This window comes from Sphaeroforma arctica (assembly GCF_001186125.1).
Source record: "Sphaeroforma arctica JP610 unplaced genomic scaffold supercont1.1011, whole genome shotgun sequence".
Taxonomy (NCBI): domain Eukaryota; class Ichthyosporea; order Ichthyophonida; genus Sphaeroforma; species Sphaeroforma arctica.
Window position 1 is genome coordinate 10764 of NW_014039547.1, and position 15649 is coordinate 26412.

Below are 15649 nucleotides of genomic sequence, written 5' to 3' on the forward strand. Positions count from 1 at the left end.
ACCACACCTATCGCACTTAACTCACAGTCAGAGAAGCCACCGGCCAAGATCCAACGGTTGGCATCAGACACCATCACGTCGCTGTCGTTCAACGCCATGTTCCCGTCACCGTCGAGTGATGCGGAGGCTAAGGTGGACTTAACCACACCCACACCCACACTGTTTATCACAACGGCCATGTCGGGTGTTGCGCTGGCCATGGTAGTGCCCCATACGTTCTGTATGCTCACCTCGTTTGACTATAGGTAGGTGTGTGTGTTTGGTTATAGGTAGGTGGGCGTGTTTGGATGTAGGTAGGCGGGTGTGTACACGTATACTGTAACGTTGTACGATCACACCATCGAACCACTTGCAATTCTGCGTTAGTGAGTCGTCTAATGTAGCATTTGCAGTAAGTTCTGCGGAACGGCAGGTTTGCGCATAACGTACACACTTGCGGTGTGATGCAGAAGTGCGCTACATAAGATGTGCGTTATAGGGTTTTAAGGTTTAGGGTTCTAAGGTTTAGGGTTTTAGGATGTGCGTGCTGTGTGCTGTTCTAACACTCTTAGCCACGAGGTGCCACTTGCGCGCTATTTCAAGCATACATCATCAACAGAGATAGCACGCTCGTCTATAGGTCAGCGGCAAACCCTAAACCCTAAAGCATGTATACCCTAACTTCGAGTTTCCAACAGCTATAGAAACTGCACTTACTTGTCCACCACCGGTTGAAACAACCTCCTTTGTATCGCCACAGCAAAACAGCACAGACTTGGAAGGATACCAACGTCATCGCCAAAGGGCTGAACAATATAGTAGCGGCTGCGAAGAGCCTGGAAACAAGTTCCAGATCCCTGGACAAACCTGCGTGCGACAGCAAACCAGTAGTAGACACAGAGCCGATCAACACGCCCACAAGCGGCGATACAATCATCCTGCTGACCCCGGACGGACGCCCAATCAAATCACCGCAATGCCAGTGGGACGAAGACGAGGACGCTGACGGTGGGTGGGATCATTGGATTGGCTTTTGGTTGTTGTGGCATAGAGTTTTAACACGTGCGACAGGGTGGGATGCCCAGCACACACTGTGTATACTATCGCATGGAGAACATCCGGCACTCGCACTTTATCATACATACATACAAACATGGATACAAACAAACATACGTAGCCACTGTTTTAGGGTTTAGCATGGCATGCAGTGACCCAGTGATCCGTGAACGGTCTCTCACACTCCATCACGTGCCCACTCCCTCAAGGCTTACCCGTCTATCTCTCAAGGCTTACCCGTCTATCCCTTAAGGCTTACCCGTCTATGTATTTGAATGTGCAGTGGATATCTCTGCGTCTGTGCAGCTCATAGACATCGCACCGAATGCAGCATCCGACACCGATCCCTTCGTCTTTGGCGTCGCCGTATCCGGGTCTTCAGGTAGGGTATCGTTTCAGGTCGCCCAAAATGTGGTGGCGAAGCAGAATGTACATGTTGACAGGCCCTGTTTTAAATTTTTAAGGTGCAGGTGCAGGGTTTAGGGTTAGAGTTTTCTTTGTGTGCTGATGGTGAGTACTGTAGCCTTACCCTTGACAGTCTCTTGTGTTGCGTGATCAGTTGCACCGAGATTCGTCGGCCTGCTACTGCATGATAAGCGCCTTTCAGGGCAGGTCAATTTCAGTCCTTGGGCAGGTCAATTTCAGTCCTTGGGCAGGTCAATTTCAGTCCTTGAGTATCCAGTATGACCGAACACACCCACACCCCTATCTCGGCAATGTCCACACATTGGCATGGATTGAGCTATACAGTCTATTTTTTAAGACTGTGCTATTAGTATTCAATGAGCAAATGATTGGGTATTGCGATCAGATTCGGCTTTTAGGGGTTTAGATTCGATTCGCAGGCCTCAGTCTCTCTCACTGCGCCGGAGTTGTATAATATACGACCACTCTGTGGTATTGGGTATTGTCAAGATGTTTTTTAGACCGGCGCCTTATCCATATTATCCACTCATACAAGGAACAGCCGGTGCAGGCTCCCTCATTCTGGTTGTTGGGCTGCGGTGGAGTGGATGTGTACCTATATATCGGCGTTAACCCGATCACTCGTGCGCACTCATACGTATAACCAATCCTCCTCACAAGCTCACACCCACATCCATCCGCAACGCCTCACTCGCACACACATACACACACACACACACACACGTATAAGCCACACTCTCGCCCACGTCACTCGCCTCGTACGTTCGATTGTTCTTCGATGGGAATGATCGGCTGCTGCTACACACTGTTGGCCCGTGCTCGTCGGTCCGTCTCCTTGACAATCTCATACTGCGCTTTCCTTGTATGCTGCGCACACTGTCGATTGCACCGACATAACCATCCCATACTCACGTGCGCATAGACGTCCTTGTACAAGGGCTCTCATTGTGCCATATAATAAGTGCAGAGTTATAGCCAGCCAAGGGTTATGAGCAACAAGGTGTAGGTTAGCGGGCGAGAGAGAGACAGCATTCCACCAGGGAGCTCGACCGGCCTATCAACTCAAACGTACATGTTCTTTGGCGTCGTAGTTCGGTACAAACCTCTCCCGACGGCTCTGCTAGCACACGCTCATCGCCATTGCCTTTATTGTTGCCCTCTTGTCCATGCAGTGTCGCTGCTCAGCTTACCCGCGAATGTCATCCTGAGCACTTTTGACACACCCAATAGCATGGCCATAGCCTCCGCAACCGTCATCAACTGGTCTGTTCCCTTCACCAGCCCGTCTGGCGAGGTGCGTGTATTGGGTACCGTGGGGTTGAGTGCGCGTGTCCGTGTTGATTGAAGTATGCACTGCATAGTGTAGTTGGAGCGCTGATCCGATTGTATGTATGTAGTATTCAATACGTTCGTGCGGAAGCGTCTATCAGGTTTTATGCTCTCCCGCAATGTATTGCGGGAAATAAGGGCGACGAACCTGATGCAGGAAGCACCACGCTGTCATTGTTACTTCCTGCTACTTGTAGCATGTCACACAATTCATTGAGTGGTGCTCATGACCACTTGTGATGGTGTATGTCATTGCTACTTGTAGTATTATGTCACATAACCCATTGATTCGTGCTCATGGCACTTGTGATGATGTACGCTTGCTTAACGGACATGCCGTGGGGTTCAGTATTGGTCGCCACTATGGTACCGTCATAACTATCTTACAGCGTACATACACCCATGAATCACCTATATACTAGACTATCGGTCGTATCATCCTACGCCGTTTTAACGTTAATGTAACGTATACTGTACACACAGACTGTGGGCAATGTGCTGCACTGTGGGCTGGTGCTGCTAGACGATGTGGGCAACCTATCGCTTCTCAGCTTACCCGACCTCAAACCCATCGTACCTGCCGCACAGACAACGCTAAAAGGTAAGTGCACCGATTAGCATTCCTCTATGATTAGTATATGGGTGTATGTGATTGAGATCGTAGTCGTGTAGGTTGCTGATTAGCATTCACCTATGATAAGTATATGTGTGTATGTGATTGAGATCGTAGTCGTGTAGGTTGCTGATTAGCATTCATTTATGGTAAGTCTATGTCTGTATGTGATTGAGATCATAGTCGTTTAGGTTGCTGATTAGCAATCACCTATGATTAGTATATGGATGTATGTGATTGAGATCGTAGTCGTTTAGGTTGCTGATTAGCATTCATCTATAATTAGTATATGTGTGTATGTGATTGATAGTCGTAGACGTGTAGGTTGCATATGAGCATTCACCTATGATAAGTATTTGTGTGTTTGTGATTGAGATCGTAGTCGTGTAGGTTGCTAATTAGCATTCACCTATGATAAGTATTTGTGTGTATGTGATTGAGATCGCAGTCGTTTTGGTTGGTTTGTGCGTGTGTATCACTACCGACGGAGATAGGTGCAGGGTAGGTCCAGTTGGAATAACATTCCTGTATCACCTCATATACTTAAGTAGCGTAGGTTTGGTGTTGATAGTTCTGGACTGTCCCTATCGACTGAGACCAACAGCGTGTACGTAAATTCTGACGAGCAGTTTTTATACATCAGCATGGGCTGAGTTTATATCAGCATGGCTGGGATTATCCTTAGTTTACTTGGATGAGCCAGCGCAATTGTATGGTACGAGGCTATGCAAATGGTGTGCACTGAGTGCTCAAGTATAGTCCATCCATCTACCATGTCGAACATGTCAGTCTAATGGTCTCTCTTGTACGCGTCACAGCACAGATTACCACACAGCATTCGAGCTCACTTCTACGTAGTGATTACCATATACCATATATCATATACCATATACCATACACCATACACCATACACCATACGCCATATACCATACACCATACACCATACACCATACACCATACACCATACACCATACACCATACACCATACACCATACACCATACACCATACACCATACACCATACACCATACACCATACACCATACACCATACACCATACACCATACACCATACACCATACACCATACACCATACACCATACACCATACACCATACACCATATACCACATACCATATACCATACACCAGTTCAATTGAGTTCCGTTTAGGCTCCGCTGGCACTCACCCGTGCCCGGGTGTTGTGTTGTGTTGTGTTGTGTTGTGTTGTGTTGTGTTGTGTTGTGTTGTGTTGTGTTGTGTAGTGAGCGTGAGCGTGTGTGTATACGTATCCTGGCTCTACTTAACCCTGTGTGCTGCATTGTCTTGCTGGTGCAGGGTTGACTGGGATTCCTTCAGTCAGTCCGGACGGAAGGCTGGTGGCCATTTCACACACTGGCAGCGTAGAACATTGGTCCATTATCAGAGCGGAAAATAGGTATGTGTTCAGAGCACACTTGCCCCGTGTCACTGTTAGGGTCATAGTACTATCGTGGACGATTGTGTACTACTATGTATTATTCATGTACTATTGCTTATACGGGTGTGGTGACTACGGGTGTGAAGTGGTGAGAATGGCTATATGTGAGTGTCATCTCTGAAGTGGAAATGAACCTATCAAAGTGAACAGATAACAATAGGTACGTATTGTACTGCCGATAGATCAATCTCGTGCAGGCCGATGAAAACGTCATATGGCGTACACGCACATGTTTATGATTGGTAACGAGTATGTGCATACCAATCCTGATGTCCGAATATTGTATCGTATAGTATATGTCACATGCTGCTGTGCGTGGTTGAGAGTTGACGTGCATGTACGTATGCAACCGTACAAGAGTGTGTTCTCGACCTGTGTACACACATACACACACACAATAAACACGTACGCTATATAAATATATATGTTTGAGTGTGTATCAACGCGTATATCTACTGGAAGGGAATATAGCAACTCATATCCAAGCTTGCACCCTAGTATAGTGCAGTACTCCTTCAAGTTATCTTGGGTCGGTGACTATAGGCGACATAGTACTGTGAATAGGTTGTTATCCCTGGCATGCATGGTTAAACATATTCCTGTCAGAACCTGTTCCGTTCGATCCACTCATTGAGTCCATGCACCCAAGTCAAACTTAAAGTAGGAGACCAGTGTCTCATATCACCAACCCCACCTCACCTCTCTGTAATAATAACACACCCACCTCACCACTCTCTATCAATAACACGCCCACCTCACCTCTCTGTAATAATAACACACCCACCTCACCACTCTCTATCAATAACACGCCCACCTCACCTCTCTGTAATGATAACACACCTATCTCACCTCTCTGTAATAATAACACACCCACCTCACCTCTCTGTAATAATAACACACCCACCTCACCTCTCTGTAATAATAACACACCCACCTCAACCCTCTCTATCAATAACACATCCACCTCTGTGTCCTGCTACAGGCTAGGGCTGCCTGCTAGCTTAGGGTGCTTTTTCACACCTGGCATTCTACTGCCCCCACGTGAAACTGCCGGTGGGGGTTTCCTGTCGTCCGTCTTCGGAGGAAATGACGCGTCCGTGGACAGGGCTTCTTTGTGTATGTGTGTGTATGCACGTGTGTGTGTGCGTGTGTGTGTGTGCATGTGCGTGTGTGTACGTGTGCGTGTGTCTGTACTTATATGTGTGTGCCTGTGCCAGTACCTGTGCCTCTGTGTGTGTATGTACGTGTGCGTGTATGTATGTGCGTGTATGTGCGTGTGCGTGTGTGTGCACACCTGCAAGTATGCGTATGTGTGTATGTGCGTGTGCGTGTGCGTGTGCGTGTGCGTGTATGTATATGTGAGCATGTAGGTATGTGTATGTGTGTGTGTGTGTGTGAGTGTGTGTGTGTATGTACTTGTGCGTGTGCGTGTGCGTGTATGTGTATGTGTATGTGTGCATGTAGGTATGTGTATATATATGTTTGTGTGTGTGTGTGCGTGTATTAGCTGTTCTCCCTCTCATTTTGAATATCAATGTCATAGTCAATTGTTGTGGGTCGTGACCTTGACTCTAGTGTGTGTGTGAGCATAGCCTCTGTGTTGGGGTGAGTTATGTATAGCGCAGGTGTGCTGCTTTGTGTAGGTTCTGGGGTGCCCATGTGCCCATGTGTATCTTGCACAGATTACCGGTTGTACCCATCGCTTCTGCTTTGCGTTCATGTTAGGGGATAATAGTGTGCTGGGCTTTGCTTGTCGTATATTTTTTTGTCGTATAGTCTTCTCTGCCCCTGCATTGTAGCACAGAGTCTGTGAAGTTTACGGCCTGAAATTGCGACTATGTATGGTGTCAATCAGACCGTGTGTAGGTGTATCTGTTTCTACTATGTGTATGGAGGGAGAGAGAGAGAGGGGGGGAGTGTTGTATGTGCAGAGGTTGAAATTAGGCAAGCGATGCTGAAATTGATACGATAGAGATAGAAGGGTCAAATTGGTCGTTGTTCATTTGTGGACTTATTATGACCCCATCTTCTGTGCCGCTCCGAGCACCCAGTGTTCTATATACGTCACGTTATAAAATACGAATACAATGTCTTTTGGGTAACCTTGGCTTCCATATATGTTGCCCAGTGCACACGGATGGGTGAGCAACACAGTATGTCCACACGCGTAAGTATTCACACACCGTCCCCTTTGTATTGTCACAGTCACAATGTCTGACACACCATATCCGTTGTATTGTCACAGTCACAATGTCTGACACACCATATCCGTTGTATTGTCACAGTCACAATGTCTGACACACCATATCCGTTGTATTGCCACAGTCACAATGTCTGACACACTATATCCGTTGTATTGTCACAGTCACAATGTCTGATGGCAGTGACGCTATGCAACGCATTGCGGGTGCGAGGGAGCACAGAGACACAGCGAAGCAGAAGATGATGGACACCAAACAGCAAAGCGAAACCATTGGCGACACCATGCGAGAGAACAAGCAGGTGTGTGTTTGATGTGCAACGCAAACCGTTTAAAACGTGTGTACACAATGCTGAGCACAGTACGTGCCCGCTGTTTAGCTAAAAACGCTAAAAACGTTTAGCAGGTATGTGCCTAGTGTTCAGTACAATACATTTAGCAGGTATGTATATAGGGTTAGGCACAAGTGTGTGCCTACTGTTTAGCGTTACCCGTTTAACGGGTGTGTGCCTAATGCTCGCACATATCGGGTAGCTGAGTTGTACCTATAGTTGTACAGGTATATATATAGTGTGGGTGTGCACGCATTGGCTCGCTCGGATACTCGGGCAAGTGTATATATGAACACACACACTGCTAGAGTGTTGGGCGTGTACTGACCCCGCTCAGACTATAAACTAAGGTACATTCAAAGACTACTATCAATAGATACATAAAATATTGTATTGAGTTATACTTGGTACGAGGGCATTAGTACAATTGATATATGAACACACACACACTGCTGGAGCATGCTGGTGAAATAAACCCACTTCCTTCATCCACAGATGCTCCAAGAGCGAGGCGAGAAACTGGAAAGTATCGGTGACAAGACAGAAGATATGAAGAACGACGCACAGAACTTCCTGGGAAACATCAGGGAATACAACCGAAAACAAGCGGCCAAGAAATGGTATGTACTCGCGCCAACAAATGGTATGTACTCACGCCAACAAATGGTATGTACTCGCGCTCGCCTGTCAGAGAGCCACTTTCTCTTTTCATTCGAGTGGCACAAGGTGAAGGTATCGAACTTGCATAGGTATAGATACGTAAAACATATCACATTCTGATCCGTAGATTGTGTCTGTCGCGCTGCTTCCTGAGTGGATTACATGGGTGTAATTTTGTATGTGTGAGTAGTGGTTGTACGTAACCGCTTACGCTTGCGCTGTTGGTAATGAGAGCTCTAGCTCATACGTCCCAAGAGTCCGGACGGCCATGTGGATATTAATATATGCGCTCACCACTGGAGTGCTTGGTAAAGTATCAATTTAGTAGGCTATTTGTATTCCGTTCTTTTCCATTCCACCAAAGAATGTTCACTTATGTTGTTGTATGTCACCTACAGGTACCAAATTTAGGATTAGAAGCCGGGATAGCCACACCAAAGGTGTCTCTCCGCTCAGGTTGAGACTCATAGCGCCGCATCATGTAGTGTCACACTCTTCGTGGCTGCGGTACTTAGTATAAGAACTTAGTACTTGACTGTATGTTTTGAATGGGGGGCAGTCAAGGAGTATAGCGACCTTCAGCGCACGACTAGATATAGACATAGGTGGATATAGACTAGGTGTTGTTGCTGATTTAGAGGATTAGCACAATCGAAGTAGAGCGGAGGTGTCATCATATCCACACTCAGCACTATTGAGGGATGGCCAACTCTGACGATAACCACACGGAACAGCAGTCACAGGCATAGCACTCAGCAACGACACTCGATGTCATCAGCACACACACCCCGTACCATCAGAATGACCAGAGCACCATCAGAAAGACAAGAGCACCACGGCTGGACATCACCCCCACCCCCCCCACACACTCGGCCACACACACACGGCCACTGACTGCGATATTTCACATAACCAACCCATCGATTTTGACGGTCGATATATATACCTTAGGATGTATAGTATTCTATGAACTGGGGCAGGGCGGTGGTAAAACTCAGTTTCCTCATATAACCGGAGGTGCTGGTTCGAAGCACAGTTTCCGGGGCGATGGAAGAGGACACAGATGGAGGCAGGGCTAGTCCTTCAGCCAAGTGCGTATACTTTTATAGACCAGACTCGAATGCACTAGCAGACGAGCTAGAATGCGAAGGCACGGAAGCAGAATGCGCCGACAAGAAGTACGATGGCCAGCACATGTTCACCGGAGACGATTGGCCGTACATTATAGCCACACCGGATTGCAAGCCAACATTTGATGACACTGTTCCCGAAGACAGCCCACTCCGTGATGACGGGTTTGTCCAGGTTGACAGCGATGGTGTGGTAACCATAGGAGGACTGCCTATATACCAGTACCCCGAGGATGACGCCGACAACTGCCTTTGCAATTTCGGTCCATGGGCTAGCGTTGGACCCGATGGAGCGTCTCCACAATTTGATGTCAGCCAGCGCACTTGAAATGTATCAAGCAATAAATAATAAACATACCAGAATCAAATTTGGGCTACCAACATATATTTACTATTTATATACATTAATAGGTTATATTGGTGTTATCCTCTTGTTTGTTAGTAAGAATAATTACGATGGGGCCACTTTGAAGTTATGATGGATTTTATATAACCTTTCTAATAGCATATACACCGTTTAAAAATTGTTTCTAGTACTATAAAAAAAACATTGAATGCAAATTAAATAGTGGAGAATGTCCTTTTAGCTACGACCTTACATAAGCACATTGCTACTCTGAATTCATTTATCCGATTTCCACGTTCGTATTGCTATTAAATATCGAGGACAGTGAGAAGAACCGATCAACTCATTTAGGGGTGCTACACCACAAGGCATATGCACAAATACGATTGACTAGTTGTCATATTACACTATACTTCGGTATCAAACGAACGATAAAACACAACTTTCATTTTCTTGTGTCTTTTACACGGCGTACTTAATTTTAGCATGATTCAATTACAATCAGAAAATTAGGTAAAATCCGACATTGAAGGTTCGGTGATAGTCCGTCTCCAGTCTTATTTTTTAAATTCGGTTCCCGAGAAATGTACCATTATGCGGCGCTCGATGGTGTTGTTATGGGCTATAGTATATCTCAATGGCTTTCGGAACTAACCACAGAGTATCTAATTTAAGAAGTCAAATTGAAGCAGGGTGGCTATGTATTTTAGGCTCAATCCGCACAACCACAGTGCACGGAGTGAGTCTAATCTATCGCAAGCCTGTTCCATCAATGTATTACACCTCTCAATCCGCAGTGAGGGATGTCATTCGCTCAGTTGAATGTCGCGCATGCCTTCACTGCTCCAATTATGAAGCACACCATCTGATGCCATCTTCTCGTGCATCTATCCGGCTTTGCCTGCGTGTAGCTACCGTTTCGCGTCGCGATGTTTCATGGTTCAGGTGAGTCTGTTGCCAATTCGATCTTCACGACGACAAGTTTGGATCTCGGTACGGTGCGAAGTACTTCTTGTATGAGCCTCTCCGTCTACCTCTAGTGGTTCTCGCCACGACTTCTGCGCTACCGTAGAATCGAACTCAGTAGTGACCCGTGCATACCTCAGGCGTGTCCAAGCCTAGCTAAGTCCAGCTAAGCTTAGCTTGACACTCATGCAAAGAGAGGGAATACGGCATCCGGATAAAGACTGTAACAGCTCGACACCACTCAGCAGCTACTACGAACACCTCAGCCATTCCCGCCAGTCCTGAAACTGGTCTATAGCCAGCATGTCACGACTGCACTGTAAAACCCTAAACCCAAAATTGCACATTTGGGCACTAAGTGAACGCATCCCACACGTGGGCCTACGCCTCAGTAGCAGCGTGTGCTCAGGAGGCACCCTGAAACACTCGTTGATTGTGAGCGAACCCATTCTGTTCTTCCACGGAACACAATGGCTATACCATCGTATATGTATACTGTTGTTCTACAAAGATGGGTAGCCACATCGACTCGATGCAACACGATGGGTAGTACATGAAGATCGTGCTGCTGGAGCGATTGTGGTTCTCTCTAGCACTGGTTCCACTGGGGCTACGGCTGTGATGAGCGTGAATAGTTTGCTTTTACTGTTAGCTGCTGTGGAGGTTTGCTGCGAAGTAGTCCAATGAGAGAAGAACACGAGGCATCGCTTGGTATTGCATGCACACTACAACAGAGTGTCAGTGTACAGAAAAACACTATTCTCAGGGTTTTCGGCCAAACCTATTTGTACTTCACGACGGTTCGCGGGATGGGCAGGGTTCGGCATAGTAAGTTTTCTACGCCAATGTCAGCAGCAGGATCAGTACAACCAACCCGAGGATGGCCAGGAAGAAGTACAGCATGTAGCACATGCGCGTTTGTGATGATTTCTGATAGCCCTCTGCCGTGAGCACTTGCTCGTGCGCCTCCTCAACGGTGTCTGACGCCGATACGATGTTTGACTCGATATTATCTGACGATCGGAACATATAGTTGTTAGGTTAATTATTGTGAGCAGTAAGAGTGGCGGCAGACCACATGGTAGTTTACGGTGGTTATTTGTTTGTTATATACGAGGCCGTGAGCCGACTATTCCAACAATCATCACAGATATGGCTTTGGAGAAAGACTCCCAGCTATAAATTTATATCCTACTTTTTGATTTCGACTAAGGCCCTGAAGGCCAGACCGCTTTCGAACAGTTTGCAGTCACAACACCGCTGGTGTTAAAAGGGACAGTGTTGTAAGACATATACACGCGTTGGAACAAAAGTGTGAATGCACAATTCATCACGCCTACGTAACCAGACTAACATACGCAGTATGTATAAAGAGATATATTGTTGGGTATACTGACCGTCATACCATGCTAATATGAAATCTACTCTGGTCACTTAGCGACCTGAGAAACCCACCAAAGCATGGTATCGCTCGCCCACCAGAAGTGATCCGTCTTAACCACACTGAATGCACTATGGAGTCCCCGGATTGAGAAGCAGCGAGCACACACAACCACAGAATATAAAAACATCGACAGCTGCACCGTGGGCTGGCGTGGTCGTAGCTCACAAAGGTCAACGTACGCTAGGCAAATGGTCTGTGCATGTTCGCTGCACACGCATCTGTGCATAAGTACAGTAACTGCCTACTTACCTAGCATGTGGCCTTGTTCATGTACGAGTGCACCCAGATCCTGGAACAGACTGTTGACCTCTTCGATGGTCTGCTCAATTTCCGTGATACCTGCAGGACCAGGAACAACGTGGTACAACGGGCACATAACACAAGTCACAAGAAAAGATAAAGAAAAGAAAGGTTAGCGTGCTGCATTGTGTCACTACCGTTTGATACCGACACGCTACATCCTCACTTGCAGTCTGCCACCAAAGCCCTCTCCAACACAACACAACACAAAATCATGCACAAGACCTCTCCGTACATGGGCTACTACCAATGACACAACTAAATTGCATACACAAATACTTTGCATTGACTGCATAGCCAGATACATGCCAGTCCGTGTTACCTTGTTCGCGCTGAGCGATGGTTCGTTCGTTGTACGTGATCCGGTCATCCAGTTGCATATCCAGTTCCATTTGGGCCTGCATTTGCTGTTGTGTTTGCCTCGCTGGTGGTGCATACGGTTGTTGTTGTCGCTGTGATGTCTGTGGATTTCGTCGTTGTTGTCGTCGGGGACTGTTTCGCATCTGCAAACGGGCAACAGTTAGAAAATAAGCGAAGCTGGACAGACGGTGTGTAATCGAGTTCAGACGCGAATTACCCACTCGACTCATGGACTTGTACTTAGGCTGAAGACACTGACCGACACCATAGAAGGGCTCGTGATTTTTCGCCGATGGAGTTGATGTACGGATTCCCATTGACCATCGGGTCACATTGATAGAAGTTAATGAACTGTACACTACAATAAGTACGCACAATGCAGCAAGTTTACACTGATGACTTCCCGCCAGTGCCAGATTCGAGCTTTGATATTTGCGTATTCGGCGGATCAAACGTGAGCCAGGAATTACGTTCCAAACGTTTTACTAGACGCAGGATCTACTACAGCCAGACGCCTACTATGATTGTCTTTGCGGTCGAAGATTAGAATCAGAGGCGGTGCAACGATATAATTCATTTACGGTCACAAAAACCACAGACAGTCTCTGGCGGCACTGGCATACACGTGAGATATTATTCAAAACATTGACTCGAGCACAGCATTTTACGCTACACTCTTTTACATCACACCAATACCCCGGCGACAAGATACACTCTCTCACATCTCAAACACACTCACACTGTCTTTGAACACACTTAACTCACATCTTGGCTTCGTCTCTCGCGCCGGGACAAGGGGAGTGCTCCTGGCTCTGCATCGTTCTGGTCGTCGTCACCATCGATGTCAATCAGCACTTCGTCTCTGCCTGCGCTGTCTTGCGATTGACGGGCTATCCTGAGTACATCCTATAGAGATAGAGCAGAGTGTACGAGAATATGAGAGTTGGATATAACCAATTGTATGCGTGGTAGTAGATGTACATACGGCTCACGGGTGTATGTAGCTGATTTCTGGGCTACAAAGAGACGTGCTCGATTGTTCGCTTTTTGCCAGATGATACATAACTTGTAAGTTGGTAAACCGCTACCTACTTTAAACATACCTCCCAGTTGATATTTTCTGTTTGCAATGTTCAACATACCAATAAACTATTCACTACACGCGCTTTCTCTGGTATACAATTAACCTGGTACTCACTCGCTGCCAGTCACACCTACAGCTCGCCGCTTGTATATCCCGCACATTGACATATACAATACCCTCATAGGAATGAACACAACATATTCCCCGCTACATCCTCAAAGCTATTCATCACAGAAGTGTTCTATAAAGGAAATGCGTGACCATATATTATATATATATATATATATATATATATATATATATATATATATATATATATATATATATATATATATATATATATATATATATATCTGTCAGACATAACCACTGCTACACATACTCTCTCCCTACACAACAACTTAACCCATTGCGTACATATCCAAAGAATCTTTCTGACTCGCTACTCACTCCATCCTTAGGAATTCACATACTTACTTCACAGTCGCCTATATAACCCCCCCTCCACACACATACCTCTCTCTCTATACACTGGCCCTCCACCTACACCAATCCTTGCTAAAGATATTACCGCTTTTTGTGGTAATTTACATACCCTCTCTTTTTCACCTGCCTCCCGTTCCGCCGCCTCATACCTCCGTAGTACATCCGTAAAGTCCGTTTTGAGCTTCGCAAGTTTAATCCGCCGGATATTGTCATTTGTGGGCGCAGACTGCTCAGACCGCACGAGATCTTTCACATCGCTACCAATCTGTGTATGAATCAATCGTAATGATGAATGATGGAAATATACATGCTCAAACCAGCAGTCTCGTTGGTAGGTATTCGTACAAGCAGAGACAGTACGCATGGAGACATTACATCGCACATACAAGGCAATATTTCTACGAAGTCGGGAGCTCAGTGGAGACAAGAGAGCGATATCATGTGCGATTACACAAGGTTGCCAAGGCAACGACTGACAGATGCGTCGCTACAACAGATACAGCTAAACCAATAAAAAAAAGCACCCGTTCGACTCGTTCATACGTCCCTTTAATAACTGAACACAGAAACTTACAGCACATCTACTGAACACTCAATTCTTTCATAAGCAATGGAATCAACGATAATCCGCTCAAGTCAACCACACGCCAACTGATCTTGCAGTTCATACCTGCCGCGCGAGAGCCCTCCCCTCCTCTCTCGTTTTACGAATCGCCGCTTCCTTGGAGTCATCCCCGATAAGAGCGGTCTGTTTCTGAATCAGATACACCTGTGCACACGAATAACAATGTTACAAGCCGAGTTGGAACTTACTAAACAATGATATATTTGCAATGGGGGCACTCTACCGCGCCCATGAAAGCTGACACGAAGATAGATATTTGAATTTGTTAGATACACTTATGTGTTGTAAACGCTCGAACAGATAATAATTTGACTTATCGATTATATACCACATGCCCATCTAGCTGTGAAAAGAGGGCTATATACATAGATGCAATTTCTGATCTGCATGGCTAATTTATATGAAATCATAAAGGTCTAAAAGAGATACACATAGATATGACAGTACTGGATGAATCTTACTTCATCTCACTCGTGATAATAGCAAATGTATTAACATGGATCGGAAATTATGGAAACCGATATATATATAATTGAAGTATATTCATAAATATGAATGTTTATATATATATAAAAACAAATACATATATATATATATATATAGATATATATATAGATAGATCTATATAGGTATATATATATATGTATATAGATACATATATACACATATATATATATTTATATATATAATAAAAATATAGGTACAAATATATATATATATAAATATAAATGTAGGTATTAAAGATATATATATATATATATATATATTATATATATAATGTATATAAATTTATATATATATTATAATCAATGTATACATATATCAATAAATATACAT

General features: G+C 45.4%; 3 protein-coding genes across 3 annotated transcripts in view; 2 read left to right on the forward strand and 1 right to left on the reverse strand.

The window, feature by feature from the left end:
- SARC_09658 (hypothetical protein) overlaps positions 1-8482 on the forward strand; it is a gene marked incomplete at its 3' end in the record, with an annotated part of 14680 nt that extends 6198 nt beyond the window's left edge. The window contains exons 9-18 of the mRNA XM_014296319.1: positions 28-245; positions 740-987; positions 1319-1417; positions 2634-2755; positions 3274-3391; positions 4738-4837; positions 5862-5995; positions 7245-7381; positions 7907-8031; positions 8470-8482. Of these exons, the coding sequence (XP_014151794.1) occupies positions 28-245; positions 740-987; positions 1319-1417; positions 2634-2755; positions 3274-3391; positions 4738-4837; positions 5862-5995; positions 7245-7381; positions 7907-8031; positions 8470-8482 (1314 nt within the window). The remainder of the gene's footprint in view (positions 1-27; positions 246-739; positions 988-1318; positions 1418-2633; positions 2756-3273; positions 3392-4737; positions 4838-5861; positions 5996-7244; positions 7382-7906; positions 8032-8469) is intronic.
- A 636-nt stretch (positions 8483-9118) lies between these two features.
- Positions 9119-9529, forward strand: SARC_09659 (hypothetical protein; the record flags this gene model as incomplete). The annotated part of the gene is made up of 1 exon (XM_014296320.1): positions 9119-9529. The coding sequence occupies one exon, from the start codon at positions 9119-9121 to the stop codon at positions 9527-9529; it is 411 nt and encodes a 136-aa protein (XP_014151795.1).
- A 485-nt stretch (positions 9530-10014) lies between these two features.
- SARC_09660 (hypothetical protein) lies at positions 10015-14964 on the reverse strand (the record flags this gene model as incomplete). Its single annotated transcript, XM_014296321.1, has 6 exons — positions 10015-11526; positions 12207-12296; positions 12580-12760; positions 13383-13523; positions 14297-14452; positions 14858-14964. Coding segments are annotated over 6 exons (851 nt in total), but the record flags the coding sequence as incomplete, so codon positions are not given.
- Between the last annotated feature and the right edge of the window lie 685 nt (positions 14965-15649).